Source organism: Eptatretus burgeri, chromosome 2 (genome assembly GCF_056783735.1).
Source record: "Eptatretus burgeri isolate ZD-2024b chromosome 2, Ebu_testis_v1, whole genome shotgun sequence".
NCBI lineage: Eukaryota > Metazoa > Chordata > Myxini > Myxiniformes > Myxinidae > Eptatretus > Eptatretus burgeri.
The window spans coordinates 144,016,277-144,036,626 of NC_140962.1; the positions used below are offsets into that span (position 1 = coordinate 144,016,277).

At 42.4% G+C, this 20,350-nt stretch overlaps 1 protein-coding gene across 1 annotated transcript in view; it reads left to right on the forward strand.

Annotated features, from left to right (window-relative positions):
• Positions 1-20,350, forward strand: part of LOC147033404 (uncharacterized) — a 70,754-nt gene that overhangs the window by 14,811 nt on the left and 35,593 nt on the right. The window contains exon 5 of the mRNA XM_085871611.1: positions 514-564. Within this exon, the coding sequence (XP_085727737.1) occupies positions 514-564 (51 nt within the window). The remainder of the gene's footprint in view (positions 1-513; positions 565-20,350) is intronic.

Consider the following 20,350-nt stretch of genomic DNA (forward strand, 5'->3'; position numbering starts at 1 on the left):
GTCGCTCCTTGACTTGAAAGGAATGGTTTTGGTGAGTGTTTGTCCATCCTGAAGGGTAGTGTGGATTTCACATGGACCTGCTGTAAAAGGGGTTCGCTGCCCTTTGGCCAGGAGGTAAATAGGGTCACGTGCAGGCCATGGCACAGTTAAAACAGCTAGGTGATGAAAAATATTTCAGCTTCTGAGCAATTGTGGTTCATTGTGAGACTTTGAGGTTTGATTCAAAGAAGAATTTTTTTATTAACACTTGCCAATGTGTGAACAAAACTCTACCCTCGAATTTGTTTGTTCTACTGTCATCTGTTTCTTCCTTCACAGCTAATTATTTCAATTTGATAATGCTGCTGTCATCCTTTGTCGGTCACCTTATACGTCTGCAATTATGTTTGCATTTGATATTTGGATTCCATCAAGCTGTTTGGCCCTCAGTTGAGCTAACGGTCTCCTCTCCCTCCTCCCTTCCCCACCCACACGCCTGAACCCAATCCACCTCTCAATCTCGCTATTTCTCAGAAGCCCAAGGCACCTGGTGAGAAAAAACCAAGGGGGCGTCCCAGAAAATGGGTGAGTGACCTTCGGTGGTGGTGTGCATTTGAGTTCCGTCCGTTGGTGATTTCTTGACTTAGTTTATCGCCTCCATGTCACGTGGTTTGATGCATCCGCCTTGTTGATTTAATCTCATTGGTCTGTTGGTCAAATATAATATCTCGCACCTCTCTGACGTTTGTATTGTACTGTCCAACAGTCCATTTTTATGAAACGCTTAAAAAAATTTCTTCAAAAGCACAACTGCTGCTCTGATCAGGTCAATATCGGTTTGGCACTCGTAAATATTTCGCCATAAACTTTGGTTTGGACCTAAAACCTTCGCAACTTCTATCTACAAGCTTTTGTTTTTGTTTCCCTCGCCAAAGGAGAGGGTATTGCACTTGGGTCCATTTGTTTGTCTCTGTCGACACAGAACTTTTGTGATTTCTCTGCAACTGCTTTTCAGATTGAGACGAAATTTTCACCATTGGTGCAACTACTCATGTAGAATGTTTTGATGATAATTATGATGTCATAGGTAATGTGGTGTGGCAGCCATATTGGAAAAATGGAAAAACTTTGGACCTTTGTATCTGAACCCGTACCAAGGAAAAAATTGAAACTTTGCACATGGCAAGTAGTTAATTTTTTTTATGACGTCATAGGTGTCCTTGTTGTGACGTCATAATTGCATATGTAGAACGACACATCCGATGAGTGAAAATTTTTGAGGGTCATCTCGGGATAAAATGGTTAACAGAAAAAAAATTCATGACGTCATTGGTCACGTGATTCGGCAGCCATTTTGTTTTAAATTAACAAACCTTCAAAAATCTCTCAAGTGGCTGAACAAATAGAGGTGAAACTTTACACATATCGCCTGTCCATGAGGAACAAAAGGTTCACACATATGATGTCATAGGTCACATGGTTTGGCATCCATATTGCATTTACCCTAAAAGCTATAAAAAAAACTTCTCCAGAACAGCTGGACAAATCGAGGGGAAACTTCACACAAGTGTTCCCCAAGCATGGTTGTGCAAGTTTGTTTCAGGAATTATTGATAGATACATTGTTTTGCAGCCATATTGGATTGAAGAAAAACATTAAATCATGTTTTCTCTGGAAATGCTTAATCAATCGATGTGAAACTTCACATTTATGATCTAGTAGAGATGGGGAATACTGTTGTTAAATTCTTACTTGATCGGACACATAGTTTGGCAGCCATATTGCATTTACCCTCAAACCTATTAAAAAATATATACACCACTCAAAAGAAGTCCTGGCAAGGGTCTGCAATCTCTGATTGCAATTTTTCTTGTTTTGTTTGTATGGTACTTTATTTAAAATTATGTTGGTTTGTTTGTTTATTTATTTATTTGTTAATTTATTGATTGGCTTTGTTTATGTTTGTTTTTGTTTTTTTTTCCAAGTTGGCATACAAACAATTTTTATTCCTTGGAGTTGCCCTTTTGTCGGTTTTGTGGGCTTCCTTTGCCCACAGTCACAGTTCAGATTAGCGTTTTCTTGTTTCTCAAACCGGTCTCCCATCCCTCCCCCTCCCCCTACCCTGCTCCAGTCACATGACAATCAAAACTGTAGAACTGCACACCTGTCACTGAGAACTTAACTTTTCTTGCCACAAGCCCACGTTGACTTGGTCGGCTGGATTGGGAGAACGGGGTGGGGGGATGGAGAGAGAGAGAGCAGTTGGACAGTGTGCTCTGTCACGGAAGCGAGTTGACCAAGGATAATATCACAGCAAGAAGCACGGGGTTTTCTGAGCACGTTATCTCAATGTAACATGATCCTGCTTGCTGTGCTTTGCAATGTGCTTTGTTCAGCTCGGACTCCGTCCCGATCCTGACCGATCACTCTTTCGGCCGTTCATTTTGCGTATTTGTTTGTCAAGCCAATCAGACGGAAGGGACTAACCTCAATCCAGGTTTCATTTAACATGCAAACTGAGACAGAATTGCATTGACCTGTAATCTGCACAAGTCTTTTTCCTCTTCAAACACTTGTTTGGTTCTTCGACTCGTTGTTCGATGACTCGTTTATCACGGCATTTGTTCCTTTTTTGTTATTTGTTTGTTTATGTCTTCCCTTTTTGGCTCTGCTCATCGCACTTTGCATCGACTTGAGAATTCAACTTTGATGATCTCCAAGCTGATTACATCCAAATAATGACTCTCCGAAGTGAGCGATGTATTTGGATAATTTTTTGCGGGAACATACAGCTTGAGAAACTTTATTTCGTTCATTGGTCATTTGAAGGGAACTTTTTGGATTGTTTTGTGGTGTCTGTTGCTTGTAATCATAAATATGTTATTATTTATTTATTATCTTGCCAAAACGAAGTTTTTGCAAGATATGTAAGTCAGCTTGTATGTTTTTTGTTTGTTTGTTTGTTTGTTTGTTTGTTTGTTTGTTTGTCTGTAATCACGTATAAAAAATTCTGCAGAGCACAGTTATCATTGGAAATTTTTGTAACTTCACATATCAGAGGCTGAAAGAGGTCCCTTTCAGTGCACAAAATTTTAAAGGTCAAGGTCACTTTGACGCAAATCAGGGGAGTCGACGAAACCCTTATTTTTTGAGTAATTTTGATCGGATCGTCTTCAAACTTCATGGGAATATAGTTCGTGGTTTGGCGCTCAGCTGATTAATTTTTGGTGGCGATTGGCCTTGACCTTCATATGGTTTTTTTTTTTTTTTTTTTGGTCTGTAATCACGTATAAATCACTCTGCAGAGCACAGTTATCATTGGAAATTTTTGTAACTTCGCATATCAGAGGCCTATAGAGGTCCCTTTCAGCGCATAAAATTTTGAAGGTCAAGGTCATTTTGTCGCAAATCAGGGGAGTCGACGAAACCCTTATTTTTTGAGTAATTTTGATCGGATCGTCTTCAAACTTCATGCGAACATAGTTCATGGTCTGGCGCTCAGCTGATTAATTTTTGGTGGCGATTGGCCTTGACCTTCATGGTTAACTCCTAAGGTCAAACATATTTGACCCCAAGGTCAAATTTTCAAGTTTTAGGAACCATATCGTGTAGTACCTCAAATTGAACACCTCGATGAGTGCTTTCTAGATATGTCAAGCTTGAGACATTATGACGTCATTTGGTGACGTTATGAGGCAAACACATATTTTTCATGGTTACTCTGTAGAAAGATTCTCATCGGAATCTCTCGTAAGCAGATATTCCTCAAGGAGTCGCTCCTGGTGGATAGCAGCTCTGTTCACCTCAGTGTGACCTTAAAGAAGTCACACGTGGTCACCTTTTGGCAAGATACGGGTCACCCTGCGGGTGACATTGGTTTATTTATCTTGTTTGTTTGTTTGTTAAAGAAGCTTTTGAAAGCTCTTGTACAAAGCTCACGAATCAGAATTGGCCCTATCAGTTCGGTCATTTTGGCCCCAAACGTGCGATATATATATATATATATATATATATATATATATATATATATATATATATATATATATATATATATATATATATATAACAATTCCGAGCAAAACCGAAAACTCAATTGTTTTATAAATCATAGAATTGATGAAAACAGTTTTGCTGATAACAGGACTTTGTTCAAACATATTCTTTAGGTCTCGCAGGGAAGGAGGTGGTGGTGGGAGGTGGAGGCATTAAAACCGCCAAATTCGATGCAAAGCGACGGTCAAAGTAAGAAACAGGCCAACAATATATCAAAACGTTAGATCCACAAATTGGAAAGGAAGGAATATGGGGAAGTTGGCAGCTCTTGTGGTAGGATGCTTCAGTGGTGGTTTGAAGGTGTTGGGCTTGACCACAGTTATGTGTGGAATGCAAGAGAGCAGTGAAGCCTCGGCCAATCAATGTGGCACTCAAAACAGGCAGGAGGTTTTTGGCCGCTCATAAAATATGCTTCGCGACGAGTGAGAAAGGGAGGTGGTATATGGAAGGGGCATACATAGCGGTAGGGTGGGGCTGCTGGGTGGTATCAATTATTCAAAATTCCCCATGCCTAAGGCTACTGATGATGATGATGACAGAAATCCTTAAGCTTCGATTGGGTCTTGCTAGGCCTGAGCAAAGAGTTGAGACGAGGCCATCCAAATGTCCCACTCCAAATGAGGGTGAGCTTGAAGGTGTGTCTCTGTGCCTGGTTAGGGTTGTTTGGTTGTAATTCCGTGCTGCCTTGTGGTGCGGTTACCATGGTGTAGGTATGAGAAACCTCAAAAACCTGTCATGTATCATGTGTCATTGTAACTGCCGGCTTTCTGGGAACAATATAACGGTCTAACTTATTTTTGCAAATTGTCAAACGTGGTCCCTAAATACGCAAACGTATGCCCAGAAGCTCACCTGCTGAAACTTTCGTCCCTCGGATACATTCGGGGTTTCATGGAAGCTCCTGGAGTTCGTCTTGCATCGCGTTTAACCAGAGATCAAACGTCAAGGCTTTTGGGTGACACTGAAGTTAATGGAATTGCCGTGTCAACTTTAGACATCTTGGAATTTGAGGCAAAAGGCAAATGCCGAACACCCCTTGAACTTCCTCTTGGGATTCTAAAAGGTTCTTTATGTGACTTTGTCTTTCCTTTCCACCCACCCAACCCAATGAGAAGCTTTCTTCTCGTTACTGGATTTTGGTTCTACATCTTGGAGTTTATGTTGGTTAAATGCTGACGTGTTTCGTATACGTTTAACTGCAACGTGGTATTCGGGTTTCCTCACCATAAAATAATTATTAATATGTGATGTCATTGTGGTATTGGATTGCGTTCCATTCCTATCTGAGCAATTAGCTCCATGATACTGGGTCGCAGTTTAATGTCCCTCATCCCACCCCACACTCCTCCACCCATACTTTGTCCCCACCCCACATACTTTGTCTCCACCCCTCATACTTTGTCAGCTGGTTTGTACATTCTCTACTAATCTCCTTGTAATTAGTGAAAAATTGCACTGATGTCTCCTATTAATGTTGTTGTCGTACATGTGGATTATGTGCAAGGTCCTCCATGAATCTTTGATCACTATTAAATAAATAAATAGTCGGTTGTGAACTCTAAATGAAGAGTGCAACCACTTTGCACTCGGAGAATGAGACCAGACCCTTGCCGGCGTTTTTTTTAAATATTTGTTTTTGTTTATTTATTTATATTTTATCTTGTCCGCACATCCATTCTTGAGGTTTCCTGTTGCATTCCAAAGAACGCTGTTCATTCTGACGACCGCGGTCGTCCTGCCAACACTGTTGCCACTGCTGTTTCCACTTAGGATGTTCATGTTTGTTTTTTTTTTCTTTTTCCTTGTGAATGGGATGGGCGTGAGATGTAGAGGATGGGTAGGGGTTTCAAAGGAGGGGCTTGATCATGTGGGTGACTCAGTGTGCATGTGGCGTCTGACTAAGGAGCCTGCAACGGAAGAAAGCACTCCTGCTTCTTGAATCGAGCAAGGTGGCTTGTGCGTGACTCACATGGTACTCGTGTGCAGCATGGTGCGATGATGATGGGACTGTGGTAGTGGTGGTGTGGGGGCGGTGGCGGGGGGGGGGGGAGGACATTTTATTGGATAGTGTTGGGTGAATTAAAGCTGAGACATTGATATTACTCCACATGCCTCGTTTGCCAAGCCCGTTGCCTTGGCCTTTGCGTATCAAATCTCCTTGCGGATGCAGTGTTTTCCTCTCCTCTGATCCCGTAACCTGTTCTCGGCAGCAAGTCTTTGTCTATCTTTCCGAAGTCGTCGTCACCCTGTTAGATTCGTAAACTCTCATTTCCTTTGTGACGCGAATGCTGTGCGTGGATTTGATCTTTCGAGTCGTGTTATAAAAGGTGTCTCCATGTCTTTCATTGAGTTTCGTTGTGTGCGAAGCAATATATATATATATATATATATATATATATATATATATATATATATATATATATATATATATATATATATATATATATATATATATATATATATATATATATATATATATATATATGTGTCTTATTTTGTTTGTTGCATTTTTCCATCTGGAGGATTTGAGCATGCCTCCATTAATGAACAGACATGGTCTTGTTTGTCACAATGATGGTCTCACCTGTTAAAAGTTTTTAACTTCGCTGCTTTCAACGAGCAACACCAGGGTTTCATTTGAGCAACTCCGAGCAACACCGGGGTTTCACCACCTCCGTTTTCATTTGTTCCTTTATTTATTTGGATACTGATAGTTTGCTCAATATGGAGTAGATAAATACCTTTAGTTTGAAATTGGTCATACCAATTGCAGAGCTATCGAAAATTGATTTGTGTAAGGAGAGGTAGTCGAAGGGTTTATCCTTTTGCAAAACAACTTTTGTTTCGGTGACATCAGGGAACCAGCTCACCACTCGGAAAAATGTTTGACAATGGTCGTAAGCAGAGTCTCAAACACGTCCCTTACCTTTGCTGGCCCAAGATCCATTTCTACATGGTTGCTGGGCATAACTTTTTGACCTCTGTCGATGACTTCAAGGTGGGACGAAATGTCATAAAATTCTATATCTTCTGTTAGATATGTGCAGCGGAATTCGAGAACGTAATGTCTTCGCGAGTTTTGAGCGAAACCCGCTCACCGAACTTGTATGTGATTGACTGATACGGGTTCCATTCGCGTGACCATTTAATATTGTGTTTTCACTTCCGCATGCACTCATTTTGTCAATGTCAAAGATCTGATATATCTTCATTAAAGGAAATCTAGACCCAGCTTTAATTGGTACCAGATTAAATTTTTTTTCATGTGATGCTAAATGATAAATGGCAGCACATTCACTGATTCATGGAGGATCAACAGGGAGACAAAGATATCGCACAAGAATGGATGAGCGGGAGAAAGGAAAAGAGGGTGGGGGAGGGGTCGATTCAAATAGTCGAGAGGAGAGGAGAGGAGGGGATTGCTATGGGAGAAAGCATAATGTAATGATGTACAGTGTTCTTGAATGAATTTATGAATGGGTTGAGAGAGGGGCACTAGATGGCACATACAGGAATTCAGTTACACAAATTCAAAAAAAAATCAAATAAATAAGGGATAAAAGGGAATTTTGGTGAGCTTTCAGTATACAACTATGGAGGGAAGCCAGGTGTGGGATTCTGGAAGAATGTGTGACCTTAGCTGACTGGGGAGGATAAAGAAATGAGGTGAGAGGAAACCAAAGAGTCCAACCTGCCTGTGATGTGCGAGAAGCAGACCTTGGGATTTGTCCTCTTGTCAAGATATGCCATTAGCATGGAGGGTATTGGATTGATCGCCTCCAGAAGGGCGAGATGCGAAGCAGCTGCACTCAGCCAGTGGAGCCCCATATTGCATGATACATTGGATAAGTAATAAATTTGGACGAGCGCTTGGTGTAGTCCTTTGTTGGACACGTATGCGTTATTTTGATGCTTTGACAATGTCTGACCGATCACTGCATCAGAATTGTGGCCTTCATGAGACTATGATGCATGGACATGCATTGGCTGTGAACCCCCCCCCCCCCCCATACATTTTTGACCTCTCTCTCCTCGTTTTTTGTACCGTAAACAAACCCTGGTATTGCACCGTGACTCCATTGAGACCATTCAGTTTGACCTGACTATGTAGGGATGGTATGCCAAAAAGTATGTAAACAAGGAAAGTATGGTAACAAATTATCATGTGAAACCATCCCTACATCGTGTGTGTGTGTGTGTGTGTGTGTGTGTGTGTGTGTGTGTGTGTGTGTGTGTGTGTGTGTGTGTGTGTGTGTGTGTGTGTGTGTGTGTGTGTGTGTGTGTGTGTGTGTTATTTCCATATGCAGGTTTCAGAAGGTGGAACGGAGCCCTCCTAGGTCGTGCGTGCGTGCACATAGTGAGGCCCTGGCATTCACAGGGGATACATTGATAAATAATGCTGCAAATGTTGGGGCATTGTATCAATGGGAAAAGGGGGATATGTTCCCGGCAGTTCGTGATTCATAAGGGAAAATTTTTATGAACACAAATGTACATTATTACAGTTTCATAATAAATGCTTACATGTAAAACATACAACAACAACAGCACGTATTGTTTCCAATTTTTATTTAAGATATAAGTTTGCAGTTCCTCCAAATTAATAATGTGCACTGCGGATGACATTTTGCTTGAAGGTTTGCACATCCATTTTAATGGTCGTGAGCAACGGGGCTCGGGGCCGGCCCCCTTGGGGTGGGTCCCACTTTGTTGCTGTGTCCAGCACATATAATCATTTGCCCTGTTTTTTAATTTTTTTTTTAATTTGAAATTCATTCATTTTTTGGGATTCGCTAGATATCCGTTATTGTCGGGTTTTGTGTGTGTGTGTGTGTGTGTGTGTGTGTGTGTGTGTGTGTGTGTGTGTGTGTGTGTGTGTGTGTGTGTGTGTGTGTGTGTGTGTGTGTGTGTGTGTGTGTGTGTGTGTGTGTGTGTGTGTGTGTGTGTGTGTGTGTGTGTGCCTGCAACGCGAGGCTCCACAGCACAAACCAGCAAACCGATTTCAATGAAACTTGGCGAACAGGTGCCATATGGGCTGGGACTGTGCGCGTTTGAGTTTCGTTGCTAAGCAACCACCCGTTGCTATGCAGCAGCCGAAAAACCGCGTTTTAAGAACCCAAACGGTAACTGACGTAGCGTGGCTTCTATGATAGGTAGAGCGACCGGACCAACTCCTGCCTATTCCTTGCATCCCCATCTAGTTATCGCGACAGCACAACGTTCCTCGATCTCTCATAGTTTCCGAATGGCAGCCCTCCGAATGCAGAAAGGTGGTGAACCAGGGAATATGTTAAGTGACCTTGACCTCGGAAACCGTCGACGGCGGAACGTTCAAATTCGGTGCATGGATAGAGTTTAATAACTACTACAAAATTGAACCGCAGCATGTTTCCAGATTTGATCACCAAGGGTGTCGGGGCTGAAATACGCAAAATTCGAAAAAATACTTTTTCTCGACCTACGTTCACTATTTTCAATACTTGTCCTACAGTTTTGAATGTGGAGAAACGAGACTTCGGAATTAAACACTTCGAGATGTTTAGAAAATTTTACTCGAGCCGATTTTTGATTTTGGTTTTATTTTTCAAATGGTCGTCCTGTGAGGAGTGCCAGTTGGCAAAATAAGCAATCGGAAAAATCTTGCCAGGCAGAGGAACAATTGTATGTGAACCAATACGTCTTGGCAATGAATCTTCGTCGGTGGATCGGTCAGAATGAAAAGCATCGTATCCAGCGCTTTGATCCTTGCGGATCCCTCGTCACCTACCGGCTTGTTCATTTCTTGTCATGAATTTTCTTTTTTTTTATTTTTATTTTTATTTTTTTTTTCCTCTGGTGGTGTGAAGTAAGACTTTTTTCATTTTGCAGTGTTTCAATTGTGTGATCATTAATTGCAGTTTTCTTAGTGTGTTCAGCACTGACTTTCCAGAGTTGCGGCAATTCCATCAGGTGGAACTACACGTTCCTCTTTGCATCACGTGTGCTTTTACTGGACTTGGCATGCTGACCTATCACCTCAAGTTGGGCTGCAAGCCAAGTCTTAAATGACTGAGAATGGGCTGGTGCACCACAGTTGCAATATTAATGTCTGGTTTTCTCCACAATCCAGACTGCAAATAGTGATGCTGAGAAGGAGGCTTCGTCGGTAAAGTGGGCTTTTAAAAATAATTTTCTTTCTTTCTGATATTGATACACTGGTGGGCTCATACTGGCATTTTAAAATATATATGTATACTAGACGACCCATGAACCCGTTGGGTTCCCCTTGTGACAGCAGTTGATAAAAAAAATCATTAAAAAAAAACAAAACAAAAAGATAGCTCCAGCGAACTATACCGCCGAGGTTGTTTGCATTGATCAAATAATCCCTGAGTACTTCACTGAATCGGGAATTGATTTTTTTTAATTTTTTTCCGTTGCCCAATTTGAACGAACCTTGATATTGCGCGTCAATGTGAAAAAATAAAAATGGGGAAAAGAAAGTCGAATAAATTATTGTGTGTAATCTTCCAAACAGAATTTTATTAATTAATGAACACGGAGATATTAGATCAAAACGGCGATGTTTATTTTATGCTTAAAAACAAATCGTTCTTTGTCTATACTAAATGTTTGAGATTTTTCAATAAATCATTTCAAGAAAAAAAATAGGATAGCTACAGTGAACTATACCGCTGAGGTTGTTTGCATTGATCAAATTCTCCCGAAGAGTACTTGACTGAATCGTGAATTGATTTTTTTCATAATTTTTTCGTTGCCTGATTTTAACGAAACTTGATACTGCACACCGTAGGCGAATGGTGAGTCAGGTGGCCGTAAAATTTTTGCGCCATCATGTACCGTTTTGGCTGTATTTCGGGAACATACATACATACATACAGACAAGATGAGAGTTTTCGTAAAATATCGATAGATACGTGTGTGTATTTATGTATGTGTATATTTATATATATATATATATATATATATATATATATATATATATATATATATATATATTGTTGGGGGTCAGGTGAGAAGACCACTTGGGGTGGGGGGGAATCTATCTCTGCTCCCACCAGTCTCCACAGAATTGTAGGCCGTCGCACGCTGATAATTCCGTGACGCGGCGGGTCGCTTAACCGACCGTGGATGCCAATAACAACCACGTGACTTAGGGTCCTCCGTCTAGTTAATCCCGTTACCGAAAAATAACCACGTGATTTAATTACCGGGGAACATGCCCACGGTACGCCTTGTCCGAACTGTATCACTCGACCGGACCGGATGACTTTACCGGATCGGATGCAGCCGAGCGAAACTGCCAAGGACGTACCGGCTAAAAAGAATGGATTGTTGGGATTAAAGTCCCGGCTAATCTAGGATTCGGACCATGCTGGACCAATGAAGGAAAAGACAAAAACGAGCAGGGAACATTTCCAATCATAATTTATTAACAATTGGTGAGGAAAGGTATGTGGTACAATCAATAGATGTATTGGGGTGTGCAAGCAGAGATGGGGAAGAAAGGTGTGGTGCGGCAATAAACAAACAACTTATGAAAGTGGACGCAGAGCAGACCTAACCCGAAAATAATAATAACAATCTTCTGCAGGCTTACTTATATAGACGGGCGCCAGGACACGCACACGCACACACACACAGACACAGAAAACCCGATGAAGAGGAATTGAAGCAAGACAGGAGAGGAGTTGAGGCTATGGTCTCTCGGTACCTTTGGATAATTGATTGCCTGAATGCGCCACCAATACGTTTGGGGGGGAATGCTCCATGGTGGAGTATCCCCCGACCCCAACAGCTGGCGCATCGTGTTTTGCTTTGGGCAGCTCGTGTCGAGACCGTGGGCGTGAAGGAGGGGCTTGAGTTGGGAGGGTGGAGTCCAGAGTGAGTATACGGAGTGGGAGGCGGGACCAAGTGGGTGGGTGGAGTCAGTGTCGTGTGGGGGAAGAGGAGGTGGACTCCAAGTGATTACGACAGTAGGCGGAGTCGAAGCCCAGCTTGAGCTGGAGGCGAGGCAGAGAGAGACAGAGACAGAGACAGACAGGCAGAGGCTCCGCTCGGACCTTTATAGGCCCCAGGGCGGGGGGCCACCCTGAAGCGTTGTGTCGTCACCCGACTCGGGCGCTCTGATTGGCCCCGACCCCTTGCGCGGCCTGGCCGTGATGGCCGGAAACCGCAACATTTCATTTCTGGCAAGATTACCCCACGCCACAAAAATATCCCGCTCCGAACTCCGCGCCATGAATTGCCCTGCAAGAGCCCCAAACGCTGCGCTCTGATGACCGGCCAAGGGTGGAGACGGTCCCTCATGCCTACCCGGGCGCCCCCGACCAGCGCTGGCCAACATGTCTGCTCCGTATGCGCCACGTGGCCCGAGCTGCACAATATGCCTCTGCCCGATCGCAGCCCCGCTCTGCACCACGATAACAGTGTTGCGAGCGGCGCACGGGTCTGCCTTTGAGAGCACGTTCCGTGCAGCATCATCCATTCCGACCTGCCATTACGCACGTGGCCAGCACTCTCCCGATTCTGGTGCGTGGGGCGAAACCCGATATGTGTCAGATATTGAGGGGAACGCTCGAATATAAATAATTATATGGAGGTTTCGAATGAAAAGAATGCCGATATAGCTAGTCCAGAAATGTGTTTAAAGAAACGCGCCACTTGCGCCTTGCACACTCGCATCCCGCCAAATGTGGCGTGGGGTTGCCTTTCTATTATCAGCCTCGATTGAGGGATCGCTTGAGGACGGAAGCTCTGTGCTGTCGATGCTCAGGTGGTGTTTGAGCGCCCTTTCTAAGGTGCTGTTTCTTCTGTCTCCTCGGTATGTGTTCCGTGCAGTGTGGGCGTCATGTTGGGTGCGTTTCCTGTCCATTGGGGGGAAATTACCGCTGCACGTGCGTTTGGCAGGCTGTGTTTTCTACGGAGGGGTGGGGGTGTAATACCTGCTTGGCCTTTGCTGAGGACCCATCTCACAGCGAAGGGCACATGTGGCTCAGATTTACGTCAGGAATAATCGGAAAAGCAGAGGAGGAATAATGATGTTCGACATGAAATGAAGAAGAAATTATGTAAGCAAACCTAGCTATGAGATCCTCGCAACGCACGCCCCTGTTGTCCTGCCAGACAAAAGGGAAGGGACTATTGACACGTATATTAATGGAATAACTGTCTTGGGACCACTTTATGTTGGATGCATGCGGTTCCGAGAACCGCAACAATATATATGTGTGTATTGTCGTGGCGCTGGCGGCCAAGGTTAATCTTCCTGACCCAATTTGTGGTGACGGATGGTTAACACCGCCAGCCCCGGATGGCCGAACTTCTCCCTTGGAGGCCAACAGCCGAGACTCTTGGAGATGAATGCGCGCGCTGGAAAACAGTTATGCGTTGCACAAGGGGGTTTATACTCGAACCCCACAAAAAATACACAGATACAGTTTCATAAGATGAACACATTTAATGAGAATAAGACAAATATTTACAAATGACAATAATCTAATGTAATAATTATAAACTAGCCGAAACCCCGTCACAGACGGATTCCGTTCATTCAACCACCCTCACCAGCTCACCCACAGTCGAGGGACATGGACTGGACAGGGCGTGCTTACCCCCGCCTACTCATCCCCCGCCCCTACCCCATTACCCCCCCCGCCTTCAATTTGCTTACCCCCACCCAAAAATTTAATTACCCCGGCCCCGCCCCCGCCTCTTCACTCCCCGCCCCCGTCTCTTGATTCCCCGCCCCCTGTCCACCCCCTCACACTCAACCCCCCCTAATTCACCCCAGCCCCCGCCCACTCATCCCCCGCACCATTTCTCCCCGTCTCCCGCTTTCAATTTGCTTACCTTGCCCCCGCCTCCTCACTCCCTGCCCCGTCTCTTCATCCCCCAACCCCGTCTCTTCACTCCTCGCCTCCGTCTCAACGAAAAGTGTTTATTCTGCTTCAGAGTTGAAGTTTGATCATTGCCACTATGTGCGATGCACTCTTACAGGTACGAAGTTTCTTTCAGTCCAGGTCACAGTACCGAGAAAAACATGACGCGACCGCGAGGGGAGTGCAAAATTGGTCCTTCAGTATTAATATATAGAAGATACAATGTTTCTTGTTACATTTTTTTGTGTCAAATTCACATTCTGAGGTAGTCAGCATCTGCAGAGGAGGGTTTTACATTGCAGACGCTATTTTTGAGGAGTAGAATCGCACCTCTCAGCGGTAACGCTGTCGACGGCAGACGTAATGACGTCACCGAATGACCGATGATGTCATGACGTCCTGACGCCTCTCAGCGGTGAAGTCACACGTTGCCATGTAAACGAATGTAAAACGAAAAGTGTTTATTCTGCTTCATATTTGAAAGTTGACTATTGCCACTATATGCGATGCACTCTTACAGGTCCGAAGTTTCTTTCAGTCCAGGTCACAGTACCGAGAAAAACGTGACGCGACCGCTAGGAGGAGCACAAAATTGGTCCTTCAGTATTAATATATAGATTCTTGAGGTAAATTAAACTCTAAATCGAGGTGTCTCTACACACAGACTTAAATACAGACAAAGGGAAACAAAATAAAAGAAATCCCCTCCTTTACTCTGGTACTCAGCTTGGCCCAGCGATGATCTTTGTGGAACTTGGAATCGAGGTGCTACTTTTCTGCATGTGCAGACGTGTGCAAAATTGTGCCAAACCGTTATCTCGCAGCGGGAACAAATGTATATCAGTCATTTTGTGAGCGGTATTCAACACCAAGGTTCAGAGACTGTGTAGCTGCTTCATGCGTCGATCGTCCTCAACGACCAGCTATTTGACATACACGAGGCTCGGGGTCTGTTCCTCACGACCCAACCAAGAGCCAAAGGCCAGTGACTTGCTTCACCATGTGAGCCAAATCGCCACAACACGAATGCAAGAATAGTGTCGTCTTCATACGTTGAAGTGAAGCCAGCCGTAAAGCCCTGTTCTTACAGGCCATCTCCGAACTACGTTATTTCTCAACCGTGTGCTTCCCTCACTCCGCACTCAACCGTTCCTCTTCACCCTTTCTTCGTGTGTGCTCTCTCTCGATTTCTCGCCTCTGACTGACGTCACACAGAACTCCCGTTTCCTCCTCCGGAGTGCAGCTTGCTCGCACGAAACCCGGGAGGGCGGGGCCTCTGCCCACTCGGCACGCTTCTGACATCACGCCCATCAATCATCAGCCTCGGGGGGGGGGGGGGGCGTGACTTCGCCCACCGTCACCCTGCGACGCAGGGCTTCTACCTGCTTGGCACGTTTGCTTGTTTATTATCGTGGTTTTGGTTCTAAAAACAGAGGGAAAAGTCACAGGGAAGCAATTACATACTGGGGAAACTTATTCTTCATCCCAATCTAATTAACACCGCACCACCCCCGTGTGGTGACACGTAACAATTAAACTCAGTTTCCCTACTTAATTACATCGAGATGTTTCCTACATGCCCACGGACCAAACGACTATCCAATCATAACTTCCCTTTTAAATTCCTCCATTTACCCCCACGACCGTAACTGTATATGCATATGGATATGTATATACGTGTGTGTGTGTGTATATGTAAATATGTATATATATATATATATATATATATATATATATATATATATATATATATATATATCTCTCTTCTGTCATGCGCCGCATTACGACGTTCCGGTCAACGACGGACCGCATATATGACGGTGGTCCAATAAGATGATAATGGAGCTGAAAAATTCCTATCACCTAGTGATGTCGTAGCCGTCGTAGCGCTGCCAGTCGTATAGAAGCACAGGATAGCACATAGAATTATGTACAGTACATAATACTTCATAATGATAATAAACGACAGTGTGGCCCCGTTATAATGCGATCGTTGAGGTCCATAAAATGTCATCGCGGAAAAAACGGGGTCGCGCTAAATCAGGATTCAAGAAAATCGGCGTTCAAACTGATCCAATGTTTGCACGTTTACCTTCTAGCAAGTAAATTACCTTTGAATTAAAGGAATCCCGGAATAAATTGTTGTTGTTACAGTCGAAATTAAAACACAAATTTATATTTGGTGAAGCTTTTTATGTTTTTAAAACATTTGCACTGTTCCGAAAATATATCACACAATTGACAGGTGCTCGTTTCTTCATTTGTAAATTATCTCATCGATGCAATGATTATGTATTTATAAAATCCAAACACTATTTATTCACCTTTCTATAATCGATGGGAGAGGATATTGTAAGCAGCCACTAACAACACACATGGCTGTCATGAACGGCACAAAGGTAAAACTAACACGTCTTCCGTCGATCTTGGATGTGTTACAATTGCCGACGGTATTCAGTACAGTAACATGCTGTACAGGTTTGTAGCCGAGGCGCAATAGGCTACACCATCTAGCCTAGGTGTGTAGTGGGCTATACCATCTAGGTTTGTGTAAGTACACTATGATGTTCGCACAATGACGATATCGCTTAGCGACGCATTTCTCAGAACGTATCCCCGTCGTTAAGTGGCGCATGACTGTATATGGCTAAGCGCATGGAAGTGGTTACCACCCATATTTTCGGTCATACCCTCACTTGTGGCATTTTTGAAAGTCACAAAAACTACTACTGGTCATGAAATTTGGTTCATTGCACAGACAGTGTTCCATAGGACCTTAAAATATATGTTCATGGGTCTATGATGTATATTACTGAATCTCCAGGATTTTTATTGAATATACATGCCCAGTTTTGGCCTTTTTTCTTGTTTGACCTTAAAATATGACATATATATATATATATATATATATATATATGTATATATATATATATATATATATATATATATATATATATATATATATATATATATATTAGACCATGCAAAAATACAACATATAAAACATTCTATATGAAATTTCTCATCTAATCAAAAGGTTGTCACCCACCGTCTGAGAAAATCAGCATTTGTGTCGGTCAGTGGTGGATTCACATGATAAGTCCATGGGCCCAGGCCAGAAATTCCACTTGGCGGTACCATCTGAGGAAACCAATCCTAGTTCTGATTTTTGAATCGGTGTATATATATATATAGATCATATTTTGATGTGATAACCATTGCAGACTGGCAGCTTATTGGTAGTTATCATCTCTGGAATGTACCCACCCTCCGCATAATTAAAGCGAAAAGGCAAACTCAGAAACATTCACTAATGATACAATTGCTGTTTCCACATGGAGCTAGAATGAACTGCAAACCACAAATACATGTCTGAAATGCTTTATTTATACCATCCGAATAATCCTTTCTGTCATTCCTGAAGGCAGAATTTGTTTTATGGCAGAAAGGGGTGAACAATAGGGCCGATCAAAATGTTGCTGATTAGTGATTTTCAGTACATTTTAATTTATAATATTGTCATACAAGTTCCCTGGGTAGTGCTACTGAACTACAACAGCCTACAACATGCACATGTTGAATGAGGAAAACATTTATGAACATTTTACAAGTTTTTACCACAGTTAAAGGAATTGCCCTTCCCCTACCCTAGTTCCAACAAGCGTCCAAAATGTGAAATTTACAGATAACCCAAATTTCACCACGCTACTGTGGCATGTTTATGTACTATGTTTTACTCATGCATATTTGTAGCCATGAATGTAGTTGTGATTGTGTCAAAACATTCACACCATGGATCAGGAGTCTAGTCTTCATCACTGTTATCAGCATCAGAGTCCTCGAGGTCTACAACCTCTTCCTCGGCATCAGCAGGCTGGTTGCTGCAGGTTCGCAACTTGCACATGTCAGTGCACTTCAGGCTATTGGGAAGGCACGTGCAGTCTGGGAGTTTGCACGACCATCCACACTTGCAGGAAAGCAGTTGCAACACTGCATCCGGTGCTGGAGAACCCTGCATCCACTCGATGGCCAGCTTCCCGTCATCATCTAATGACTGGAACATGTCCATCCACAACCCTTGGGACTTGGAACATCGGGTTGGCATTGCAGACAGCGCCTCCAAATAGCAGCCTGGTATTTTGCACGGAGGATGTGCATGAAGGGGCAGTCTTCACATGGTGGAAGCTGACTGGACTCTCTCTCTCCCCGTCTGGCACAGAAGAGTTGATGTCGGAGTTCATTGACTTTCGTGGTGTTGGTAGACGGCACGTACATGTGGCAGGTGACCTCTTGCAGCTTCTGAAAGAGCTCGGTGGATATTTCCCATGAATGACCGAGCTGACTGAAGGCCTCTTGGTAGGTCTTATCCGACTTCATTTGTTTCAAGGCGCCCATCTTTCCCCGGCCTGCAAACCGGAGAACACGTGCAGTCCAACCAGGGCATCACAGACATTGTCTCCCATCGATCTAGCAAGCTTGTCAATGTCGAGGAACCGTGTGCAGGTTTGCGTAACACATTTCTGATACACGGGGCATGGGATGTCCTTATTGAAGGCAATACACAGCACGAGGACATCTGTATCTTCGGCAGTGATCACCACAGCCTTGTACCCAGCCTCTGCTGTATGCAGAGCATGCGGAAGCATTCGGGTGTCTGCTTCCTCCTGCGTGGACTTCAGCTCTGCCACTTCCTCCCAGTGGTCCTTGTTTTTTTTTTTGTTTTTGTTTTTTTTCCCCCAAAACGTCAATATCTCAAAATGGTAAAAATGCAAAATACATACACTAAGCTGCTCTTCTTGAACGGTTATCACATATTGAAATAATCATATAGTCCCTACCAATAACTTAGTAGCCCTAAAGTTTGGTTTCCTCAGATGGTACCGATATATGCCTGGGCCCATGGACTAATATTCACATTCTGGCATATTTTTTTTATTTTTCCTTGTTTTATTACCCTTTTAGAGCCTGGGACTATGAAATCCCCTTACAAAATGACTAGTTTATCAATAACTCATATTTACGTGTCTTAAATTATTCAACTTATGACCAATAATCAATGTAAAAAAAAATTGAGATGATCCGGGTGGATACTTAATTACAGCGGTTTGACTGAACTTTCCAACCCGAATGTCTGACTGCACGTCACGTTTAAAAAAAAATGCTTTTATTCTGTGCATCAGCTTATTTTCACGAAAATTTATTTACAAATGGGGCACAGTGATATAGATATAGTATAAGAAAAATATTGAAAACATGCATGGCTTTGGTTTAGAGTAATTTTGCATTTTTGTTCGACTGCACGTCACACTTTTTTGAATTTGATTAAAAAATTAATTTTCTTAAAAACATTTTAAGTATTTTTCCGGGTGTTTAAAATATATTTTATTAATTTAGAAGGCAGTTATACAGTTTTGGAGAATTTAGAGAGCTTTTTGTTACTCCCAGAATTGATTGAATTGAAAATTTACGTCCAAGAATTTGTTCGATTAATCTTCTCTTTTAGTGCTTTTCAGCATCTGACAGTCACTGAATAGAGCAGTAATAAAAAAATAGGTATGTATTATTTCTTAATAATCCCAGAAATTGGTATTTTGATTATTAGATTAGTTGCTAGAATAAGTAACATACTATGACCTTCATTTATTTTGCAAAAAGAGAAAAATGAGGTAATTTGATTAAAAACTCGCAAAACCATCAGAATAGGTACCCCTTCTTTAAAGTATCATATTTCGGCAAAATATATATATATATATATATATATATATATATATATATATATATATATATATATATATATATATGTTGAAGCTAAACGGTTTTTTGTTCTGAACTCAGTTAGACTTACACTTTCAGGAAAATTTAGTGAGAAGGGAATGGAACAAACTTCATTTTTTGACATTTTTGAAACAGTGGTAACCACTTACATGCACTTAGCCATATATGTATGTATGTATATATGTGTGTGTATGTATATATGTATGTATGTATGAATATATATATATATATATATATATATATATATATATATATATATGCATACAGTCATGCGCCACTTAACGACGGGGTTACGTTCTGAGAAACGCGTCGTTAAGCGACGTCGCCGTTGTGCGAACATCATTTTTTTTTTTTTTCGTTTTCGTTTTTGAACATCATACACAAAACTACACACCTAGGCTATATGGCATAGCCTATTGCTCCTCGGATACAAACCTGTACAGCATGTTACTGTACTGAATACTGTCGGCAATTGTAACACGCATCCAAGAGAGACGGAAGACACGTTAGTTTTACCTTTGTGCTGTTCATGACGGCCATCAGTGTTGTTAGCAGTAGCTTACAATCTCCTCCCGCATCGATTATAGAAAGATGAATAAATAGCGTTTGGATTTTATAAATGCTAATCATTGCATCGATGTTATAATTTATAAATGAAGAAA